The 23361-nt window shown below is 30.4% G+C and overlaps 3 protein-coding genes across 4 annotated transcripts; 2 read left to right on the forward strand and 1 right to left on the reverse strand.

Moving 5' to 3' along the window:
• On the reverse strand, positions 1881-3523 carry LOC109343838 (homeobox-leucine zipper protein HOX15-like). The gene is made up of 3 exons (XM_019582323.1): positions 2888-3523; positions 2281-2360; positions 1881-2177 (listed from the first exon to the last, which is right to left on the reverse strand). Exons 1-3 carry the CDS (start codon positions 3350-3352, stop codon positions 1907-1909), a joined length of 816 nt encoding a protein of 271 aa, XP_019437868.1. The 5' UTR covers positions 3353-3523; the 3' UTR covers positions 1881-1906.
• LOC109343839 (branched-chain-amino-acid aminotransferase 2, chloroplastic-like) lies at positions 12304-16651 on the forward strand. Of its 2 annotated transcripts, none has more exons than XM_019582324.1 (10): positions 12304-12574; positions 13550-13632; positions 13750-13921; positions 14323-14499; positions 14820-14951; positions 15048-15146; positions 15525-15641; positions 15781-15876; positions 16181-16293; positions 16497-16651. In XM_019582324.1, the coding sequence occupies exons 1-10, from the start codon at positions 12500-12502 to the stop codon at positions 16609-16611; spliced, it is 1179 nt and encodes a 392-aa protein (XP_019437869.1). In that variant the 5' UTR covers positions 12304-12499; the 3' UTR covers positions 16612-16651. The 2 variants fall into 2 exon arrangements, with proteins under 2 accessions (XP_019437869.1, XP_019437870.1); XM_019582325.1 differs by having other exon boundaries at positions 12305-12574; positions 13553-13632.
• LOC109343841 (transcription factor RAX3-like) lies at positions 20921-22933 on the forward strand. The gene is made up of 3 exons (XM_019582326.1): positions 20921-21346; positions 21477-21606; positions 21887-22933. Exons 1-3 carry the CDS (start codon positions 21211-21213, stop codon positions 22653-22655), a joined length of 1035 nt encoding a protein of 344 aa, XP_019437871.1. The 5' UTR covers positions 20921-21210; the 3' UTR covers positions 22656-22933.

The following is a 23361-nucleotide window of genomic DNA, read 5'->3' on the forward strand; positions in this document are numbered from 1 at the left end:
TGGTTGCCTTACTTATGCAACTACAATCATGTCTCACAGAACAAAATTTTGTCCTCGATCTAGGAAATGTGCCTTCATTGGTTACAAAGAAGGCACCAAAGGTTTCTTTCTATATGACCTTCTCTCCAATTCTATCTTCATATCCAGAAATGTTCAGTTTTATGAACACATATTTCCCTTTCTTAGACACACCACATCCAATCCTTTTTCCAGCACACCCTACAGACAAATCAACCAACATCAACCTATCATAGATGACCATATTCCAATTCCTCAAACAGATCCATCTCCTATTACCACCATTTCCCCTTTAGCAAACAGTCCTATTAATCAACCTAACCTTAGACAGTCTTCTAGAATTAGAGGCCCACCATCCCACTTAAGAGACTACCATTGCCAATTAGCTAACACCACACCAAACACCACCACATCCTCTTCCAAACCATTACATCGTCTTTCTTCTGTGATCAGTTGTGATCACTGTTCCCCCACCTATAAACATTTTTGTCTCTCCATTACTGCTATTAAAGAACCTTCCACCTACAAACAAGCATCAACTCAACCACACTGGCAAGCTGCTATGCAAGATGAATTACAAGCCCTTAAAGCCAATAACACTTGGACCTTAATGCCTCTACCCATAGATAAAGTTCCCATTGGATGCAAATGGGTATACAAAGTAAAATCCAAAGCTGATGGGACCTTAGAAAAGTACAAAGTCCGGCTTGTTGTCAAAGGCTACACCCAACTAGAAGGAGTAGACTTTTTCAATACATTCTCTCCAGTAGTTCAAATCACAATAGTTAGTTTAGTTCTTGCCTTAGCAGCTTCCAATTCTTGGCATTTAGAGCAATTAGATGTCAATAATGTCTTTCTTCATGGTGAATTACATGAAGAGGCTCACATGATCCCACCCCCTGGTCTCTTGACCCATAATTCCAGTTTTGTATGCAAATTACATAAGTCTTTATGTGGACTGAAACAAGCTAGCTGAGAATGACATACAATCCTCTCTTCCAAGCTTATTTCCTTAGGCTACAACCATTCTAATGCAGATAAGCCTCTTTTTACTAAGAAAACTACTGACTCATTTACTGTCATCCTTGTTTATGTTGATGACATGGTCTTGGCTGGAAATAGCATGACTGAAATACACCATGTTAGATTTAGTTCTTCTTCTTCCTTTATGTTGCTATGTATTGTTTTCTTCTAAGAGTAGTTAAGGTTTTACATCTTGGTGTAAGGGTGTTACATTCTTTTCTTTCTTTTCTGTTTTTAGCCTTCAAGGTAGTTAAGTTAGTTATTTCAGTTTTTGATCCTTTCCTTCTTTGGCAAGTTCCCTTGGATTCTTTATGAAATACAACAATATATACAAATTAATTCTTTTCATTCATTTCTTCCAAGTTCTTTCTTCTCCTTCTTCTTCGTGAATGAGTTCACGATACCAAGATATTAATGAGAAATGGGGATAGATGGAAAAGTAGATATTTATACCTTTCAAATGTTAATCATAATACAAATAAGAGTTGTGTTAATAAATTCCTAACGACATCTTTGATCGAGATAAAAGAATAATATTGACTCTACTCGATATATTAGAGAAAAACAATTGAAGAAAAAAAAGACAAAATTTCATTTTTCCCATGCTTAATACAATGATAACATTACTGTTTTGTTTCTACTGATAAACTTTAATTTCTTCTATGTACAATATATGGATAGATATATGTACAATTACATGCATAATAAACAGCACGTAATGGTAATAATCGACATCTATCCTTAATCGACTATCTTTACTTACAATACATGTTACTAATCTTATATGATTACTATCACGGATTATTATAAAAGCAAAATCCAACCCAACAAAAAAATGGTTTGCTGAAAATTAAACTTTTTATAACTAGCAAGCTGCGGATGATTGAGTGAATGAATAATTGCTTTTGCATAAGTGATTATGACTCTTTCGGAGCATCGTTGGAGAAGAGCCATTATTGCTGCTACCATTTCCGCCACAAATTCGCTCACAAGAGGGACAAATTGTAATATACGGTGTCGTTTTCATTGACTTAAGATCTTGCAACTCCTTTTGCAGCCTCTTGTTTTCCTCTGTTAGATTTTCACAGCACTGTTTCAGTAACTCTAGGTCCACTTCGGTTTGTTTCAGTTTTGTCCTGCATATATAAATATACACACATGTATAGTAATAATTAGGTTATAACAGTAACATGGACCAACATGTTTAGGTTTATGTGAGTATAATATCAGAAAAATAACCTGGCTCTTCTGTTCTGAAACCAAACCTCAACTTGTCTAGCCCGCAGATTCAGCTTCCTTGCTAGTTTTTGCTTTTGGATCTGAAGAATATGGCAAAGGAAAAGAACATGAGTTAAAATATCATATGAATCAATTAAACAGTTAAAAGAAATATTTTTTTGCCAAAACAAGAATAAAAACTGAAATCGATGAAAAAAACACAAGGAGACATATTTGGTAACTAAAAGATGAAAGCTTCTTAGCATAGACATAAAGTATTCCTAAAAATATCAAATTTGATGTACTAAAAACTTTTCATGAAGTAGTTGATGGATTTTTTATTCTTATAATGAGCATATATAATTTAATAATATTTTTAGGAATAAACTCAATGATACTTTGATGCATCATTTAATATTTATGTGTTAATCATGAACTACTCTTCAAATAAAAATAATGCATATAAATATTAGATAATCGCTTAAATAACTAAAGTAGTACACATTAAGTGAGTGATAGAAAGGAAAATATTGCTACAATCATAATATAATTTCTGAAAAATCTAGAACAAAATGAATGACTCAAAATCATATTTTCTATTTATAATTAATTAGTTAAATTAAGATACCGGATTGAGAGTAGAATGTTCTTTGAAACTATCTTCTAAGACTTCCGATTGTTCTTTGTTGAGCCTGAGTTTCTTCCTGGGATTACCATTTTCTTCATCAACAGCAACATCCCTTGATTGATTCCTCTCTTTTTCTTGCTCAAATTCTTCAACCTCGAACTGGTCTCTCTCCCTCTTGATGATGCTAGAAGAGTTTGAAAATGAAGATACTGCACTTGGAGAAGAGGCCCGTGGAAGAAAATATTCATCTGATTCAGTCTTTGTAGCTATTTGATTATTTGCTTCATCATCCTTAGGTGGTCCTAATGTTAGAGATGGGTATGCCTTATTACATTTTGTTGGATCATTCTCCTTTTTCTTCTGTCTGTATTCACCCTTCTTAACACAAGTCTCTGAAAACTGATCATGAAGGCTTAGGCCAAGACCAAGTCTAAGTTCTGGGTTAGAGATATGATTAGAAGACATGTTATTCTGTGAGGGTAGAAGTGAAGGAGTTTGTGGAGATGAAAGAATAGAGAGAGTTGTGTGGGAGGGTGTGATGGAAATTTATGATTGAGCAAAGGGTTCATGTGGATTGATTTATTAAGTAGGAAATGGAATAGTTAATGCACTAAAGAATTGATATGAATATTTGTGGAACAATACTATTATTATTTGCATATTATTTTTATTATATAGTTTTTATGATTGTCACAGAAAGTTATATGCCTTAACCTACTTTTATTTTAATTAAGAGTTGTATTATCTGTTAATCAGATTTATAAAATTATATTTATATGTTATACATTTATTTTTATCTCCCCTCACTTTATACTTTTTTTTTATAAATACCCATCTCAAAATTGTTGAAAATTTCAAAGGATATCATTGATTATTCAAATATTGTTTTTCTTAATATTAATGTTTAAAAAATAATATAAAAAGAGTACTATTTTCGTCCTAGAATGTTGATAAAATTATTATCTGAAGTTAAAATTATAATAATGAAAAAAAAATTAAAATGAATATTATGCTCTATGGTTGAGTAATCAATGAAAACTATTAAATTATTCCTTGAAAAATCAATTATAATCATATAGTAAGGAATAATATAAGGAAAGTGATGTTTCCCATCTTGAAATTCTTAAATTCCCATCTCTTGTTTTGGCTAATATAGGTTGACCATGAGAAAGTTCATATCTTCCTTTTTCTCCAAGCAGGACAAATTCTACAAAAAGAAAATTATGCAGTTGTATTGATGTATATATATGGTATATACTATAAGTGGAATCATTTTGAAAGTGGACAAAACAATGCCCATAATATATCGACAGAACATTTCAGGCACTTGGTCTAGCTTGTTTCTTTGCTTCTCAGATTTACACATCAATAATAAGAAATTGAAAATTGTTTTTTTGGTTGGTGATGAATTTCGTTTAAAAACCGATTGTCCATATAAATATGAGTTATTGTTATAATATTTCATATCTAAAAGTAAAATTGTGTTGCTATATAGGGATATATTAAAGGAAATATCTGAATATATAAGCGCCTTCTCTAAGAAATTTATGTTATTACCACTATGATTTATGAAACAACAAATAAGATTTATTTTATATTTTGAGTTAGGATGATGTAGGACAATACGAAGTTTAAAGTCTAAACATCATTGCAAAATATTATACTGGATTATGATTTGTGATGTGCTACGTGCAACGTATGCACAGTGTATTTATTAATGAAACAATATTTTTTATATTCAAGTTTGACACGTTTTTATATGACTAGAATTAAATATTTTTAATTATTACAAATATATTTATATATTTAGTGTTCAAGTAACATAATTTTTATTATAAAAATTAAAATAATTATTTAATAATACACTTTATGCTGCCTTCTGAGGAAGAAGATGACTGTTTTATAAGGAAAATAAAATAATACTGAAAATACAATACAATATCCTTGAAGATAAGGTTTTGACCAATAATAGGACGCGTGCTCCAATTGGCTGACCCATCAAAAGTTTTCGCATGATTGACTTTAAAATATATATGACTGAAATATGAGACAAATCATCTCATTAGCTTAACCTATAAGATATTGAATCTTATAACCATGTCCACACGATAGATGGAAGAATAAAACATACAAAATTTGGACATTTTTTGTAACAATGTTAACAATGATTTTTTCCCCATAAATGCTTAAACTAGAATAACATCCTTCAATTTATATATGTATTTTCATACATTGCATGTCCATTTTCTAATTGAGATATAATAAAAGAAAATGAAAAGCTTTAAAACAATCTCACAACATATTATTTGATAGCTCTTAAACTTTCTTTTTTTACTTATTTTGTAGCATGATATGTTTTGAGCGAGTGCACGTGCTAATCCATTTATAGCAGAGTTTTGCATATAAGTATTTTATGAATAATTTTCATAGTATATTCTCTTTCTTGGGATTTGAGAAACTGATCTTTGGGGTTATTGTGGATTACACCTATAATGTTTCTTTCCTATAGATATATCAAACTCATGGATGATTTTATGTATAAGTGACTGGAGTTTTTTTTTTTGGATCAACAAACATTGATTGAAACCTAAGATTTCATGCTTAAAAATATTTGTTAATCAAATTAAATTAAAATAAATATTTTTAATATATTAAATGTTTACATTTAAATTTATATTTTAAACTTTCAACAAATCAGAATTTTAAAAATTATAGCAGTAAAAATTTATAAGCACAAAGAGGTGAAGTTAAAATTTCTTTCAATTTGTAATGCTCCTCTCAATAATCAATTTTATCTAAAAAAGCATCTGCTGTTTGATTAGAAATCATTTAAAAAAAATAACACTTGAATGAGTTTGCGGCTGTAAGAAATGAAGTTAGGTTTTGAAATAAAGTATGGAGTAGTCAAAACACAATATCTTCTCAGTCCATTCCATTTTGTTTAGTACTACAAAGGATATATTCTTACCTTTTGGGTAAGGAATCTCTTTTGAGTTCATAATTGTTTCTTTCAACAAGTGTCACTCTTAATAATCGAACTATCAAATTAATGATTCAATAGAGTCTTACACCACTCAATCAACACTTTATTATTCTCAATTCATTGGATTGAACATGTATATTCTTTTTAAAATCTTGATAGATTCTTTTATGCACATAAGAATTGAGAAGATAGGTAGAGCATTAAGAAAGACAAAGGAATTGGTTATTTGAGTTGAAAGGCAGCCCCGCACCCACCAAGGAAGCAAGTAAGAATGACAAGTCATAAAACAAAAGCAACCTCCACTCACAAACATGTCCCCAAGCTTTTAGAACACGTTTTATCTTTGTCTTTTCTTTTTAAAAATCATAACTAATCATTCCTATCACAATACTAATATGTATTATGTATTGGTTCAAGTTATACATGTTTGATTCCCCTTAAATAAAATTTTAAGTTTGAGTCTTGTGGATGGAAAAAATACTTGTTGGGAAAATTAGCCCCACATATTTGTGAATGTTCCCGACTCGGACACGATTAAAACCACATAAAATTAAGTTACATAAACTAAACTAAATCTGTACTTATTAGCTTTTTTGTATAATATCCTTAATTATAACTGAAAGTTCCAAAATTAATACATAATGACCGTGAGCTTTGAAATAAAATTATACTGGTAGAAGAATATGTGAAAGATAATTATATGGTAGGTATGATTGATATGAATCACCGACGAATCAATTAATTCAATGCATCATGATTGAGGAACAGTAATTGATGTGACGAATAACCACTAAAACATCAACTATATGAACTTTTTCCCTTGTAATAATTATGTGCGGGATTAAAATTTTATACTATATGCTTCATATAAGTGAGTTAAGAATTTTATCTCACGAAATTGTGTACTCTTGAATCAGACAAATCTCCTGCTCGATTAGATAGACATGGACTTAAACACAGCTGACCAAACCCAAAAACGTTATTTTATTATTTTATTAGAAGATTATATTTTCTGTATCATAATGTATATCACTTTATATGTTATAATTATGATATGTTGAAAAAAGTATTTAAATTAAAATTTTGATTATTAAATATTTTTTTGACTAATCATAATTTATAATACTTAGAACATCATATATTATGAGACATAAGATGTATTTCCTTTGATAATAATGATTGGAAATAATTGGGATTAGAAAAGACATTAGTCTTTTGCTTGAAGTGTGGTACTAGATTAGACAAGAAAAAAATATTAATAAAGAAGAATAGTTTAGAATTGAAGCATGTTCTATACACAGTATTGATGCTGGTTCCTCAATTAATCTTGATCCTCTCATCATCATTATCATCATCTTATTCCTACCAAGTTGGTGAAGAAATAAAGGGCATTCACACATTGATTCTTTTTATACTAGTTTGGTTCACACATGTCAATGAAATGAGTGGTGCCACGTTGAAAGGGGACAAAGGATAGAGACAAAGGATAGAGTATGTGGACCAACCAATAATTTGGCATGATTGGTTATTTGATTCTGGAGAAGGATTATAGAGCGTAGAAGTTGGCAATGATGGGGTATTGAAGATAAGATTTGAGTTATGTTCTTGGCTTTTAGGCAAGTTGACCAGTGGGAAATTGGGTTTGTGCTCCTTGTTTGGCTTTTCTACATAACCCTCTTTAGCTTTTCTTCCTTACCAACCGTCCATGTCAACAAAACCACCAATTTTGTCTCTATTTAGAATAGATGTTTGGTTTTGATTGTAATCTACTTAATAATTTGAGTACCCTTTGTGCATTATTGTCATTAATCAACTAGCATCTAGTTCTCTCTTTTGGATCCATTGGGTAAAACAGGGATATGTCAATGACACTAGGCATTAGCAAATAGCAACAACGTAACATTACACAATTTGTTTGTGACTTGAATTTTATAAAGAAATGAATGAAATGAGGGACTTGAGGGCTAAAAAAATCAAACTCAAAAACTATTATGATTCGTGTAGATAAATAATGATTGATGCATCAGGCATATAGGTTTTCAGGTAATGTTACGTTTAACTTCATTTATCATTGACATATAATTATATACTAATATTAGACACAATTTAAGTTTAGGATCGTATGATCTAAAGTTTGTAGTAAAATGTGTAAAATTTGTAAAAACATAGGACTTTAATCATTCATACAACAATATTGAACCTCATCATCATATTTGTACACTCTCACACACTTATTTATGTTTTTCACCATTTCTTAACATACAATGACTAACAATTTCCAATGAGTTCATACAACAATGTTGTTTCTTTACTAAAGTATGTATATATATATATATATATATATATGATTGTTAATTTAAATAAAATTTATATATATGATTGTTAATTTTGTATATGAGGGTAAAAAATAGACTTTTTTACACAATATAAAATATTGTTTGACATCACCTAATAGGAATTAAAAAAATATATTCCTTTAAATTGGAGAGGTTATATTTCTATAAATAAGGACTAAATTGCATAAGCCTCAAACTTCAGGGTGCTGAAGTATATACTTTTTCCTTAGAAAATATAATAAAAAGGGACAAAACAGGCAAATATTTACTAAGATCAAAACAAAACAGAAATACCTAAAGAGCAATAGAAATAGATTCAACCTCATTGGGTGTGGATGGTAGTAGAGTCCATATTTGCAGTGTAAGGCCCAATAATCAATCCACTTGGACTACAATACCGAATCCAACTACTTGGTTTGTGGCATGAACTAAAGTGCATTTCTCATTATTAAATATGCTCCCATTGGGTTTGGTTCATGTTCTGTTTTAAGTGAAGTACAATTTTTGGAACCCAATTTTTAGTTTTTGGACCCCAACATTTTAAAAATCATATTATGCCCTTAGTTATATTTTGACAAAAACAAATATATGCACCAAAAATATTAGAGTTTTTTACATGTACCATTTATATTCAATCATCATTCATGACTACTCCTAAATATAAGAAATAATACAAATATTTTAAATGATGAATTTAATATATATACACCGACAGCATAAGTGTTTTTACAATGTCAACAAATCCCCACCATTCATATTTTAGCTATTGTTAATTTTCAAACAAAAGTATTACAAATTAATTATGGATGATGTGCTGACAATGTAAAAAAATTACACTTCAATGTATAGATTTTAAATTCTTAAATGATACATATAAATTTGTAGGCATATAATATTAAATTATTATATATTTTTTCTCCAATAACCACTATTCTTCCTCATATCCTTCCTCTCATAGGCTCTTCATTTTCCTCACAAGCCCCATATAACCATTCTAAGACTTTTTGCGGCATCAAGAACCATTTTTGAAGTTTCAAATCTACCATTTTCGAAGTTGTTGTGGAAAACATCGTCATCACCAACTAAAACAATGTACCAATTAACCAATATTGGAATGGAATTTTTTTCATTACATTATTAAATCAAGTTCATATGCATAATGCACCAGTACCATATTAAACCTCAGTGCCAAAAATATATGCTTATATTTTAATCTATTATTATCCTTATTATATTAGGAAACTTTGTGAATAAAGCTAAAAATCAAGTCTTTTAACGAGCTACTTATTTCTTTTTATATACTTTATTTATCTTCCACTATTGACCCCTTATGTATCAACCTAATAAAAGAAATTATTCGCATCCTTACATGTACAACAGTTATGAATTATTTTTTTATCTGACTATTTAAGATGGTATAATTATACATATAATTTTATCTATCACAAATTTATCATTAATCCACGCAAATATTATCAGAAGGGTCATGCAAAGGAGAATTCGGGAAATCAATGATTACTTCATATTTAGTCAATAAATTTAATAGAAATATATTTATAAAAAGTTAGTTTAGTAGTGTAAGACACACTAAATCCTCAATATACCAAAAGATAAAAAAATATTGCAGAAATTCTTAAATGATTAATCATTTAACTAACAACTTAATATCCAATACTGTGTCAGACATTTAACCCTCAAAACATTTATCTTTCTATTAGTGATTGAAAATCATATGGCATGTAGTTATGGTCCATTTTTTCTTCCACCTCCAACTTTGTGATATATTTTCCTGTGTCGTTTTTTGATGAGAAGAAAATATGCCACTACTGTAGATTTTCACGTGTATAGGTAGGTGTGGTCATTTAGGACAAGTTATGTTTTTGTTAAATGTATCATTCATTGTCTTTACATACAGCTATGTTTAGTACTATATTAACATAAAATCCATTTTACCATCTAGATTGTATCCCAATCAACAGAATGTCAGAAAACTTCGAGTATTGCAATTTTTTTGGTACATTGGGTTTTGTATGATTAGAGGTTAATTAAAAATGATATTATTTTAATCCCAATTTACATATTTGCAAAAATGTGAAATATTATCTTTAGATTAATGACAAAAGTGGCAAGTTGACAATGATATACTCTAACTAAGTTGTGAACTAAGCAAATGTGTTTTGATACGGACTTAAACTACTTATATTTTTTATGATAAAGGATCATTTTTATTAATGAAGATGTAAATATTATATAATAATACATAAAAGACAATATATAATTACATATATTCTTTTATTTATTATGAAATTATATTCTTATTATTAAAATATGAAGATAAATAATTACTTTTCTTCATTAGTCGATAGAATATTGTTGTTCATTTCTTACACAAATACTGTTTTCTGATTTTTTTTAAATTCTAAAAAAAACTCGGATGCTTATTTATTATGTTTTTTTCCGGCAATAAAAATATAACATTAAATGACTGCCATTCTTTACTGTCATGCGCTGGTCTCACAACTAATAAACCGGAAAAATTAAATAATTTAACTACCAAACTTCAAATTTTTGTTTCTAATAAAAAACACAATTTTAATGATGAACCTGACTCATTGTTAGATAGTTTTCGGTTATGATAGTTAAGATTAGTTTTACTTTAAATGGTAGTTTGAGTTTCAAGCAACTACCAATTTTCCTTTGTATAAATTTTTTACACTTTGTCTTTATGCATAATTCAATTCAAATAATGAAAATTCAATATTTTCTTCTCTTTTTACTCTTTCAATTCCCTTCTTTTCTTTCTTGCATGGTTGCTAAGAAACTAAGATGGTATCAGAACAAAGTATCTATTCTTCATATCTTTCCCTCTTCTTTCATTTCCTTGGAGCTGCTTGGTGTTGAGTTAATGGTTGAGCCGTTTGAGAATTATGTTGCTCTACCCATGGATGCAAAAGATTTGTATATGGGAAGGATATATATCTTACTGAAGCATATGTCCATAAATCTAACCTTTTTTTTGTAGGAAGTATGCATGGTTATGTTAAGCCAATTTTGTTGCATCAGTGGGAAAACAAAGACCCTAACATAAAAATCTTTGGTAAACTTCCAAAGTCTAAAGCAAACAGGAACTACATCCATTACATGAAAAACAAGTGGAGAAACCAAGAAGGGATTGATTGTTGAGATCATAGTAAATATTTCATTCTTTGCAAAGATGCGACAACAACAACATTGCAAATCAATAATCAGTATACTAGTCTTTCTTTCTTTATCAATCTTTTTTTTACAATTTTCATATTCTTCATTCCTCTAAATTCTTCTTCATATCTTTGAGCAAATTTTGTCTATATTTCTCGTAATTCTTCTCAATATTCTCGAGGCAAATATTGCCCATATTATTCTCTTGTTATTCTTGAGCAAAATTGCTCATATTTCATCTCACTTTTCTCTTGTTATTCTTGAGTAAAATTATTTCATCATGCCAATAAACCAAGATGGTATTCTCCTTGAGCATTATTCTTAAAGAAAAGAAACAATCATTCTTTCAATAGTTTGGTGGTTCTTCCTAACTCCATATCCGACTTTTCACGTTTGCTACCTTATACCCAAGCGGAGAGTTAATAGTATTCACTCTCCAACTTGAGGGAGGGTGTTAATGATGAAACTGACTCATTCTTAGATAGTTTTCGGTTATGGTCGTTGGGATTAATTTTACTTTAAATGGTAGCTTGAGTTTCAAGCAACTTCCAATTTTCCTTTGTATAAATTCTTTGCATTTTGCGTGTGCATAATTCAATCCAAATAATAAAAATTCAATATTTTCTTTTCTTTTTGCTCTTTCAATTCCTTTCTTTTCTTTCTTGTATGGTTACTTTGAAACTAATAACAATCCCAACAAAACATGCACATAACCCTTTTTTAATTAACACAACCCTTTTTTAATTAACATGTGCATAGCGAGGTGTTGGATAGACATTGATATTATGGAAAGGTGACGGGGCAGTATGGATGTCAATGCCAACAATGTGCTTCCTATCCTCTTCGAATTGTAATATAAAATTTGTATTCTAGATTTCGTTTCATATGGAGTGTTCCTGAAAATCTGAAACTATATATATAAACCAAGTTACGTGCCAAAATTGCTAGTCACATTTCAAAGCTGTAGTAGTTATCCTTTTATGTCTTATCCCACCCTCTCCATTATTGTGGGTGTACTCTAATTGAATATTACACTCATTTATCGATCGAGCTTTGAAACACCAAAATTTCCTCTCAAAGTTAGAATCAAACACCATGATGATTCAAAGATTTTCAAGTTTAAGGAAATTGCTTCATCAGGCTTGTTGTGTTTCTTCTTCTTCTTCTAAGGTGATCAATGTTTTACTTTCTTATTTTCTTTATCTATAATCTTTTGTAAAACTATACTTTATATATTTATTATATTCGTTCAAAAATCTGTTTCTTTTTCATATAGATTTATGGTATATAGCCGAATCAAATAAACAATTTTTTCCAGTCAGAATGATTTTATTCAGCTATGTTGATAAACTGATACAGATACCTCATCTTTGTTTCCTAGTTCCTTATCTGTTTCATTAATGGTGATGGATCAAGTATGCCACTTTCAATATTTACAGTAAATAAGGGAAAAAATCCACTATTTGGTTGAGAGACTTTATAATCCATTTAGATATATGTATGTAGATGTTCGGTGTCACCAAATTTCATATATCGTTTTGATTATTTAAAAAAAGTATTCAATATTATCATATTAGTTGTTTAAAAATTAATTTAGTGACGTTTTAAAACATTTAATAATAAAAAGTGATACCTAATTTTATTTTACAACGTGTTCCCAAAAGAATTAATTTTTTAAGTTTTGTATTCAAAGTCATTGTATAAGATCTACATTTTAAGTTAAAAAATGTATATTAGATATGATAGTTACTTGACAAAAACCAAAGCTTAATCATACTGAGTGAGGTGAGTCATTAACAAAATGTTGATAAGTAGAAAAATAATATTTGCTAACTAATTTTTGTTAACTTTTCATTTATAAATGAAACTTTTTGTCTTATTCAACCAATAATAGTATTAAGCAAATAACACAAATGACAAATAGAATAAGCATGTGTAATCTCCAATGACCCAAACAAATAATGAGTATAACAAATAATATGTTGTATTAGTATAAAAAATTATTCACAATCATTATATTATTCATTTAAATTAAGTTTTGAATAGTTTAAAGTAATTAAATATGAATATCAAATAATACAATAATAATGTATAAATTTTTTACACGCCATAATTTTTTTCTCAAAAATAATACAAGTGACTTAGCAGATTGGAGCTTACAATGGATATGCATCTCATCCCTCTTCCTCTCTTCCACTCCCCCTCCCCCTCCCCCTCCCATCTTACAGGTAAATAATTCATATTTTAATACACAAGTTGTCCTCATCTTTATGAATTAATGTACCTTAATTAATTACACGTTCTGCTCTTCTTTTTATTACTATTAAAACAAACAATAGTTGCAGTGGGGAAGAATATGCTGATGTGGACTGGGACAGTCTTGGATTTGGACTAATGCCAACTGATTTTATGTACATTAATAAATGTTCATCTGCCCAGAATTTTGGACAAGGACAGCTCAGTCCTTATGGTCACATTCAGCTTAGCCCATCAGCTGGAGTTCTCAATTATGGCCAGGTAATCTTCTTCTCTTCATTATATGTCACTCGGCATGATTAGTTAGAAGTTATCTGTATCTCTGTGTGTCACTTGTTATAATTGATTAGAATAAAAAAGTATCGTTATGTGACTATGGTAATTCGTGAATGTGAGGGGAGATATAATAAATATAATGTGACCCTAAAATAATAAAAAATTTGCACCCTTAGTTCCGACTTTATATATGTCAATTGTTGTGATTGATGAGCAGAAAATGACTCTATAAATATTTTTATGATGAATCACAACAACAACTGAAATATAAAGTGATTTGGGAAGTGACACTTACACTCACTGCTCATACTTGTAATTTAAGTTATAAGAAGTAAAATTACGAGATATTACAATGCATCACATATTTGTGGAATTGTAAACAACAGGGATTATTTGAAGGCACAAAAGCATACAGAAAAGAAAATGGGAAGCTTTTGCTGTTCCGTCCAGAACAAAATGCAATTCGAATGCAGAATGGAGCAGAGAGAATGTGCATGATATCCCCTTCTATTGATCACTTTGTTGATGCTTTGAAACAAACTGTCTTGGCAAATAAGCGTTGGGTATGATTTTTCACTTTTCCTTTCACTTTCTATTACATAGAATGGAATGATTAATGTAAAAGAACTAAGCTAGTTGTTGAAATATATAGTATCATGTAAATAATAGTGTATGTGAATATGTGAGATTGTATTGTTGGGTTAATTCTAACTCTAATGATTAGCTTCTAAGAACAAAAGAGTTAGTTAGGGTTAGTTAGTTTTTCTATCGTTTATATAAATGGTTCCATGTAATCTTGTATTTTATCAATTCAATATTCAATTCATTCAATTCAATGAATGAAATTCACACTCATTTTCTTGGTCTTTGATTTCTAATACAGGTTCCTCCTCCGGGCAAAGGATCATTGTACCTAAGACCTCTGCTCTTAGGAACTGGTCCAGTGTTGGGTTTGGCTCCTTCACCTGAATACACTTTCCTCATATATGCTTCCCCTGTTCGCAACTATTTCAAAGTTAGTGAACCTTTATTTATTTACATTTGCTCGTTTATTCAACATACCAATTGCTTCAATTCACATTCATTCCTGAATGGTGTATTTGCAATGCAGGAGGGTTCGGCACCCCTCAACTTGTTCGTGGAGGAGGATTATGATCGCGCTTCTCGCCGTGGTACTGGAAGTGTTAAAACCATTTCTAATTATGCACCGGTATGTATTTCAATTTTCATGTCTTTAACTGAAATCAAATAAAGATCACTGCATTTATCTCATGTATAAAACTGCCAGTACAAAATGCTAATGGATTTTCTTTTAGTTGTGGAATGAAGTTTAATCTGATTAGGAATTGGGTTAATTGTACTAACTTTCCTTAATTCATGTCATGAATTGGATGGGTCGATTTCACTGTATGAAAATTGTTAGCAGACTGATATCATTATAATTTGATTTAGCATACATGTATTTATAATTATATTAGTACATGGAGTTAAAAGCATAAACCTAACTAATTTGGAAAGGAATTGAGATGATACCCTATGCATGATGTTGTTAAGAGTATTCAATTCTAGTCCATGTCTTGAAATATAGGTCTTGATGGCACAAATTAGAGCCAAGAGTAGAGGGTTTTCAGATGTGTTATACCTTGATTCAGCCACCAAGAAAAATCTGGAGGAGGTCTCTTCTTGTAACATTTTTATTGCCAAGGTATTCTTCCAATTATTTTACCCTTTTCCCTTGGTAAACATTGATTGATGTGTATTTTTAACAATGATATTATGATAGGAAAGTTGTTGACATTATATAGTTGCAACCAGCCAATCTTACTTGTATTCTAATATCCTAGGACAAATACATCTTAACACCTGCTACCAATGGAACCATTCTGGCTGGAATTACCAGAAAAAGTGTCATTGAAATTGCTCGTGATCACGGCTATCAGGTACTGCTATACATCTACGTGAAATTAGTACCTAATAAGCATTATGCTCTAATATCATATTAAAGTTTATCTCAAAACCAATTGACAATGAGATGAGTAGCCCAACAAATATTTAAACCATGCCTAGGAGAATGAGACAGAAGATATGAGACTTACTTCTTAACAAGAACACACCTAACTTTTTTTGTTTTTAGCCTGATCAAAACAGTTAATAGAGATTCACATATAGATGCTACCCATTAGAGTTTTTTCTATATTACTTTTGTGTTTGAACTATTATTATGAATTGTACAAATTGATTCAGGTAGAAGAGCGTGCAGTAACAGTGGATGAGTTGATTGAGGCTGATGAAGTTTTCTGCACAGGTACTGCTGTTGGTGTTGCTCCTGTAGGGAGTGTCACATACCAGGATAAAAGGTAAAGTCATGATACTAATTCATGAATTGCTATGTAATATGTAACGGATTATATAGAAGTTCTATGTTCTATAAGATAACCAAGAGTTTATATTTTTTCCAATGATTATGTATTTCAAAATACTCTCTACTTCTGTAGATATATGATTAATCTTTATTTAATCTGTTCAAATTTTCCTGAAATATTATGTTATATATATGCAGGGTGGAATACATTACAGGCTCTGGAACCATTTGTCAAGAGCTGAACTCAACCCTTTTAGGAATTCAAACGGGTATTATTGAAGATAAGAATGGATGGGTCATTGAAATTAACTGAATTACTTGAATCAGAGAGTGTTTTTGTTCTCTTTTAATTTTAAGAGGATACATCTATCATTGCATATGATTTTTTATTTGTTATTTCATAGTACCCTCCGTTCTATATTTAAGAGAAATCTTATTCGAATGTGACCTAATTGTAAGAATATCCGTGTCAAATATGAATATGGATTGATTTGTCCTTGTTCAAATGTGAATATGGATTGCTTGAAGTTAAAAAAACATAAACTAAATATATATTAATGTGAAAATTAAAAAGGATGAGAGGGAGAGTATGATATGTTAATAATGTTAAAATCTTAAAAGTGTATAATGAAGAAAATTCTTGTTCTCGTACAATCTATCTTCTAATGAACCAAACTCACATAAGCATTTTGTTTCTATAATGAATGGGATTGTCAAGTTGCAATAATAAACACGATCAATATAAATGGGCTTACTCACAAGCCCTGACCTAAATTTGCATTTCTAAGCCTCCGTTTGCTTCTTTATCTAGTCTATAACTTTTGTTGTTGTTAATTCATCAAACGCACACATACATGGTCGATTATTATAAGCCTTCTAACGGATTAACTTTTAAAATTGTTGAGATTTTTGTAAGATCATCCACAATTACAAACAACATATTTATTCTTATTTGGATCTCATATATTATTTTATAATTTATTACAACTAACTATGAAATAAGAATAACATATATTTTTTTCCCACAATGATAAACATTATTCTTATTCTTATTTGGGTATCACATCATCTACCTTTTTTCACAAAATATACATCTCTCCTCATTTTCTCTTGGTTAAGAACAATCAAGAATTATTTTTATTTAAGAACAAAAGTAAAAGAATAAGAACGACACAATAGAGGACAAAGCAAGAATGTTCTTATTCCGTTAAGAATAATATTAAGAACAACCATTGTGGTTGCTTTTAGAACTCTCTTCTAATAAAATAACTTATGAGGGTACCCTCGGAGCAAGAATTTTTCCATCTATAAAGACTCAAACCCTACATCGCATTAAATAGAGATTAAACATGTATCACTTAGCTTGAATTAGCTCTCTTGGTTCCTTGGTTAAGATTTTAAGTGTGGGTGAGATATGGAAACTTAAGTATTAGAAATTGATCCCTTAAACTAAGATTGAGTAGTGGGTGAAAAAATTCACGCCAAAGAACAACGATTAATTCAAAAATTATATAATTAATTGAGAAATAACTCATGAAGCTAACTAGAAATTGTTGCATGGTCAAAAAACAATTGTCCAAACTACATCTAAACCATTCTCATATAATTTTAGTTCATTAATGTATATCAACCTTTTAAATACCTTGGCCATTATACAATAATTTATCATCACATCAATGAAAAAAAGATTCTGGTTAGGAGTCCCATATTGGATAAATAACAAACTATACTTAAGTGATTGGTTAAGGATAGGATTGGGGACAACAGATCCTCCTCCAAACTCAATGTGTTACTTAAACCATGAGAATCTCTCACTTAATATATTAGTCTTTTGAGTCATATATCTAAATCCTAACAATCTTCTCAATTAATAGAGAAACAAACATAAATTCTTACCTTTATTTTTAATAACAAAAGTCTAATTTAATTATTAAAAAAAAAAGATAAATGTCATTTTGAAAATTATTTTTCTTTATTTTTTGAATCACTCCTATCCCATTAATTACTGGATCTTAACTCCAACAGAATGTGCTTTATCTCTGACTATGTCATCGAAACTATCTTTGCCTTTAATGATTCTAGAGCAAATCAGCTTGAAAAGTCAAACTATCCCACTCTGGAATCACTTGCAACAAGTTTAATATTTTTGCCAAGTTGTATTCAATGGAAGTTCTCCCTCCAATATTCCAAATCAGTCACTTTATGACAATTGAACCAGCTTCTTTGATCTAGAATATGACTCAGTCACTGAGTCAAGTTTATATTCTTAATTTAAGTTGAATTATGTGCTTAAGTACATTTATCAGCTAACTTTTAATTAGCATACCCATCTTCATTATTTTTCAACTGGAATACAACCCATACACGTTGCATAAATAATTGGTGCATGATTTATAGTTAAAATAAACCGTATTATTACAAAACCAGCTTTTAACATGATTTGTTACATTCTCTGCATGCATGCATGCATACAAGGTTACAAGCCTATACACCCTACATGGATGGGTATTAATTTGGGTTCATAATCTTTTTCTCTCTCTTTTTCTGATACAATTTTGTTTACCTAATATTGCAGAAAATATACTTTTTTAAGTTGGTCATAAAAGATAGTAAAACCTAGAGAGGAAGTTGCCATTAGCTGTATGCTGAATTATTGAAATTTTCAAGAAATGATTGATTTTTCAAACATGCATGTATGTCAAATCAAGCTTGGAAAATTCAACATAAAATATATATGTTATTGGCTGCTATACTTGGTACTTGGCATCTGAGACCTTTGTAATTTACACTTCAATTATTTAATTATTACCATTGAACTGCAAGATAGCTTGCTTCTACACCATGTTTTCGGGATTGTTGGGCATAACTTTTCGACCCTTTCATTTTCTTCCTATTATCTTTGTCCTCTTTTTTTATTACTACTTTTTTGACTCCATATTTGTCTTATAGTTCAAAAGATGATTAATGGTCAACAAGCACAACTAAGAAATAAGATACATAGCAGTTGTGGCTATTTCCTTCTTATTTAGCCTTGTTCTGAATTTGTTAAGGGCAATACTTCATCAATATAACATATTACAACATGAATGAAGTGCAACAATCCCAAAATTATGTCCCCAACCATTTCCTATCCAATGAAAATTACCGAATGAGATCACTTATATTTTTTGTATTATCCATATTTTTTTTATTGGCAATAGTTAGATCTTAGTATTTTTGTTATAGGTGAGACTCGAACTCTCAACCTCATTCATTCACATCTTTCATCTTAAAATCATCCGGTACCCAAAAAATAAGGCCTACAAACTTATGACTTATCCTAAAATCATTCTCCCCACAATTTTATCGACAAAGATGCATGGAATATATAAAACTTTTGCTATAGTATTTTCCCCCCTCGTTTTTTGTTACTTATGCTATGTTAATGGTTTGAAAATTGAAACTGATAGTTGTATATAAGAGAAGGGAAACGGACAAACAATAATGGTTGCTCTTTGATCAGCCCTTGAAACTGAGGGCGTTCTTCTTATTAGTAGTATCTTGTTGTGTAGTGGGTCATTAGTTTGTTCACCAACCAAAGAGGAAGAAAAGCCTATACATTTTCCTCATATTCTCTATTTGGGAATGGAGTATCTCCTTGTATGAGGAGATAAGTTATCTCCTCCTGCCAGTAAAATTATGACATGTGTCATGTTTTATCATTTTTAATAAAAATATTTTAAAAAATAAACAAAATAACACACATGTCACATTTTTATTGGCTAGATGAGATAAGTTATCCCCTTATATAAGGAGATACATTATTCTCTATTTTCAATGCCTATAATGCCCTGTTTCTTTTGCTTCTGGAAACTTTATAACCTTCCAATTTTAGAACACCACGGTTGCAAACTCAATAATAAGATGAACTTGAGCTCTTCATTAAAGTTGTAAAATATTTCTAATAATTGATTTTTTTTTTTAAATATTTTTGTAAAAAATGTCAAATTGCATATGTATAAAAGAGATTGGTAGAAATCCTCATAAGTCCAAAGAGAAAGAGATAGATAATAAAACTATAGGCAAAATTATTAAGAGAAACTTAGATATTAATATTTTATTGATAAATATAATTTATGATAAAATATTATAATGTTGTTCAACTCATATACTTAAACCACTTACTGATATAAATGCTTGTTTATTGTTGTTATTTATCCTCTTAAAAAAATATGAGGATGAAAAATATAAAAGTTATTTCACATCAAAATTTTGACACATAAAGTATAAAGGGTGATGTTTGGTACAGGAAATATTTTGGTTTACATTGCTTTAATTTCTTGTTTACTTTTTTAATCTTTTATTCAACATGAGCAAATAAAGAACTACCACATAAAATAATGTAACATTAATATGATAACATTAGTGCAAATATCTTGTATCTCTCACTTGACATAAAAAACTTTTGTTTTTTATAAATAAAAAATAACATTAGTGCAAACAACAACAACATAAACCCATCAAAACCAGGTTAATTTGAAGCATAAACGCATGCTCGTATATGGCTAGATGGACAGCGAGGGTAAGAGTGGAGTGAGACTTTAAAAAGGTGCAACAAAATATTTGATTCCTGTTTAAGAAAGACAACAACAACAACAAACCTTATTCTCCTATTCTGGCAGTACTGAATTTCTTGAATTTTCTATACAAAATAGAAAATACCTTTCTTTTCTGCCACACACCTTTATATAAAAATAGTTAGCAAGTTGAGATATGTTCTTGGAATAATCATGTTTCATTTATCCCCTTCCAGTTTTTTAATCAACAAACTCTTTTCACTTACTTTTATCTTCTTCTGACTGCAAAGAGAGAAGTGTTATATTCAATCAATCAAACTCAGATCAATTAGAACCAAAGTCACAACAACAACAACATGGGTAGGGCACCTTGTTGTGATAAAGCAAACGTGAAGAGAGGTCCTTGGTCTCCAGAAGAAGATGCTAAGCTCAAATCCTACATAGAAAAACACGGTACCGGAGGAAACTGGATCGCTTTGCCACAAAAGATAGGTATTGTATATCTTACACACTCATGACTCATCAATTAATTAACCCTTTGTAGTTGTGACTGATTTACAAAAAATTATATGCACTTCTCTTTTTCCTCTTTGGGTATCTTAAGGTTTCATTTTTGAAGCAGGCCTTAAGCGATGTGGTAAGAGTTGTCGTCTAAGGTGGTTAAACTATCTTCGCCCTAATATCAAGCATGGGGGTTTCACTGAAGAAGAAGACAACATTATTTGCAGCCTTTACATTAGTATTGGAAGCAGGTAAGTGTTTTGGTTTTCCTTATTGATTCATAGTTTATAGTAGACATTGCATATCCTCTAAAAAAATGAAACTTGAGAATCGAATCAAGGTTACATTAGATATGAGGGGAAGGCTTGACTATATGTGACAACTTCTATCTGAAATCATTGTATTGGTTTAGTGCAACGTGTTACGTATATAATTTAATCATGTGTTTTCTTCACATGACAGCTTAAGTGAGTTGGGTTTGATTTTGCATGAATATTGATGCACCCTACTATGTGATGAACATGAAATTAGGTGGTCAGTGATTGCAGCTCAATTACCAGGAAGAACCGACAACGATATAAAGAACTACTGGAACACGAGGCTAAAGAAGAAGCTTTTGGGGAAGCACCGTAAGGAACAACAACAAGCACGTAATAGTAGAAGCAATGGTGTTGTTGCTAAGCAAGAAAACAATAGAGGGAGTGGTGATTCCTCCTCATCTTTGGTTCCTCAAAATGGTACTCAGCAACAGCTATATTGGCCGCAGATGCCAGTGCTACCACCACCGTTGCCATACACAAACCAAGGTCCAAGTTTCAATGACCAAGAATCAGTTAGAAAATTGCTTGCCAAGCTTGGAGGGGGATACAATGATGATTATCAACCCATTCTTGATGAAGTGTTGAATCCTCAATTCGCAGATTGTCATCATCACTCATCACAACAAGTTTATGAAGAACAAGTTCATATTGGTTCTTCCTCTTCTAGTTGCATGAACTCAACTAACAACAACCTTGTACAATTTCCACAGACTAATGATCAGTACTGTGTTGAAGGGGCTTCAGGAAATGACATGGTGCAAGGACAATGCAGTTTAAGTGGGTTTGAATTCTTCTACGGGGAAGATATGTTCACAGATAAGATTATAGGTACTACTGCAAATTGTAGCCAAAGTACTAATTGGTGTGAGAGTACTAGTACAGTGATTTGTCCTCCTCATGTTGCTAATTCTAATTACAGACAAGAGACGCCAAAAGAATGCATTTTCCAAGAGTTGAGCAGCTACACCAGGGAGCAATAGCAACACGTGCAATATTATTCTTAAGTTCTGGTATTAGCCATTTGTAGCTAAAGGGAATAAGCTTGTATTTGATTCCCTTATAGATTAAAAAAATAATGTGCTAATGGCAGTGCAGTTTATCTGACTTGTTTGTGTATTATTTGGTTGTGCTTAATTTGGATTTTGGATAGTAATTTAAATATATTTTTCATGTTCTAACAAGAAATTTTGCAGCAAGGACCTAAATTCAACTAGTTAGTTCATCTTACTCTTCTAGTTCGAGAACAATAGAATTCATTTCCTTTCAAGTGCATGGGGTGCTGAATATAAGCATTAGTCATAACATATAAAACTCTAGGATATAGCTGGTATGTGTTATTTTCACACATTTATGAGTTATTGTAAGCAACTAAGCATATAGAATTGTAAGCAATATATTAGGACGGTGCCAATTAGTCTATAGTCAGCACCAGATAATGTGGTAGATGTGAGTGTCTTAAATGCAAGAGGGTATTTAAAGCACATGTGATTATTTTGGGGTCATAGGCTGGGAAAGTTTATTTGTATAGATATACTAGGGGAGGTCATACAGTAATTTATTTTGTTCTTATGATACTATAGAATAAAAATATGAATAAATGAATTAAATGTAAATTATCAGTGTTTTTTATTCAAATATATTATACAAATAATATAATCATGCTAATAGTATTCATGGATTAATGAG

This window comes from Lupinus angustifolius, chromosome LG03, assembly GCF_001865875.1.
Source record: "Lupinus angustifolius cultivar Tanjil chromosome LG03, LupAngTanjil_v1.0, whole genome shotgun sequence".
NCBI classification, from domain to species: Eukaryota; Viridiplantae; Streptophyta; class Magnoliopsida; order Fabales; family Fabaceae; genus Lupinus; species Lupinus angustifolius.

Excerpts from the sequence above, each read along its gene's own strand:
- LOC109343839 (XM_019582324.1), top strand. The coding sequence starts at position 12,500 with ATGATGATTCAAAGATTTTCAAGTTTAAGGAAATTGCTTCATCAGGCT. Across the intron at positions 12,575-13,549 it reads TTTCTTCTTCTTCTTCTAAG|CAGATTGGAGCTTACAATGG; the intron begins GTGATCAATGTT and ends CAAGTGACTTAG. Across the intron at positions 14,952-15,047 it reads CTGTTCGCAACTATTTCAAA|GAGGGTTCGGCACCCCTCAA; the intron begins GTTAGTGAACCT and ends TTTGCAATGCAG.
- LOC109343841 (XM_019582326.1), top strand. The coding sequence starts at position 21,211 with ATGGGTAGGGCACCTTGTTGTGATAAAGCAAACGTGAAGAGAGGTCCT. Across the intron at positions 21,347-21,476 it reads CGCTTTGCCACAAAAGATAG|GCCTTAAGCGATGTGGTAAG; the intron begins GTATTGTATATC and ends TTTTTGAAGCAG. Across the intron at positions 21,607-21,886 it reads TACATTAGTATTGGAAGCAG|GTGGTCAGTGATTGCAGCTC; the intron begins GTAAGTGTTTTG and ends ACATGAAATTAG.
- LOC109343838 (XM_019582323.1), bottom strand. The coding sequence starts at position 3,352 with ATGTCTTCTAATCATATCTCTAACCCAGAACTTAGACTTGGTCTTGGC. Across the intron at positions 2,361-2,887 it reads AACATTCTACTCTCAATCCG|ATCCAAAAGCAAAAACTAGC; the intron begins GTATCTTAATTT and ends CATATTCTTCAG. Across the intron at positions 2,178-2,280 it reads TTTCAGAACAGAAGAGCCAG|GACAAAACTGAAACAAACCG; the intron begins GTTATTTTTCTG and ends TTATATATGCAG.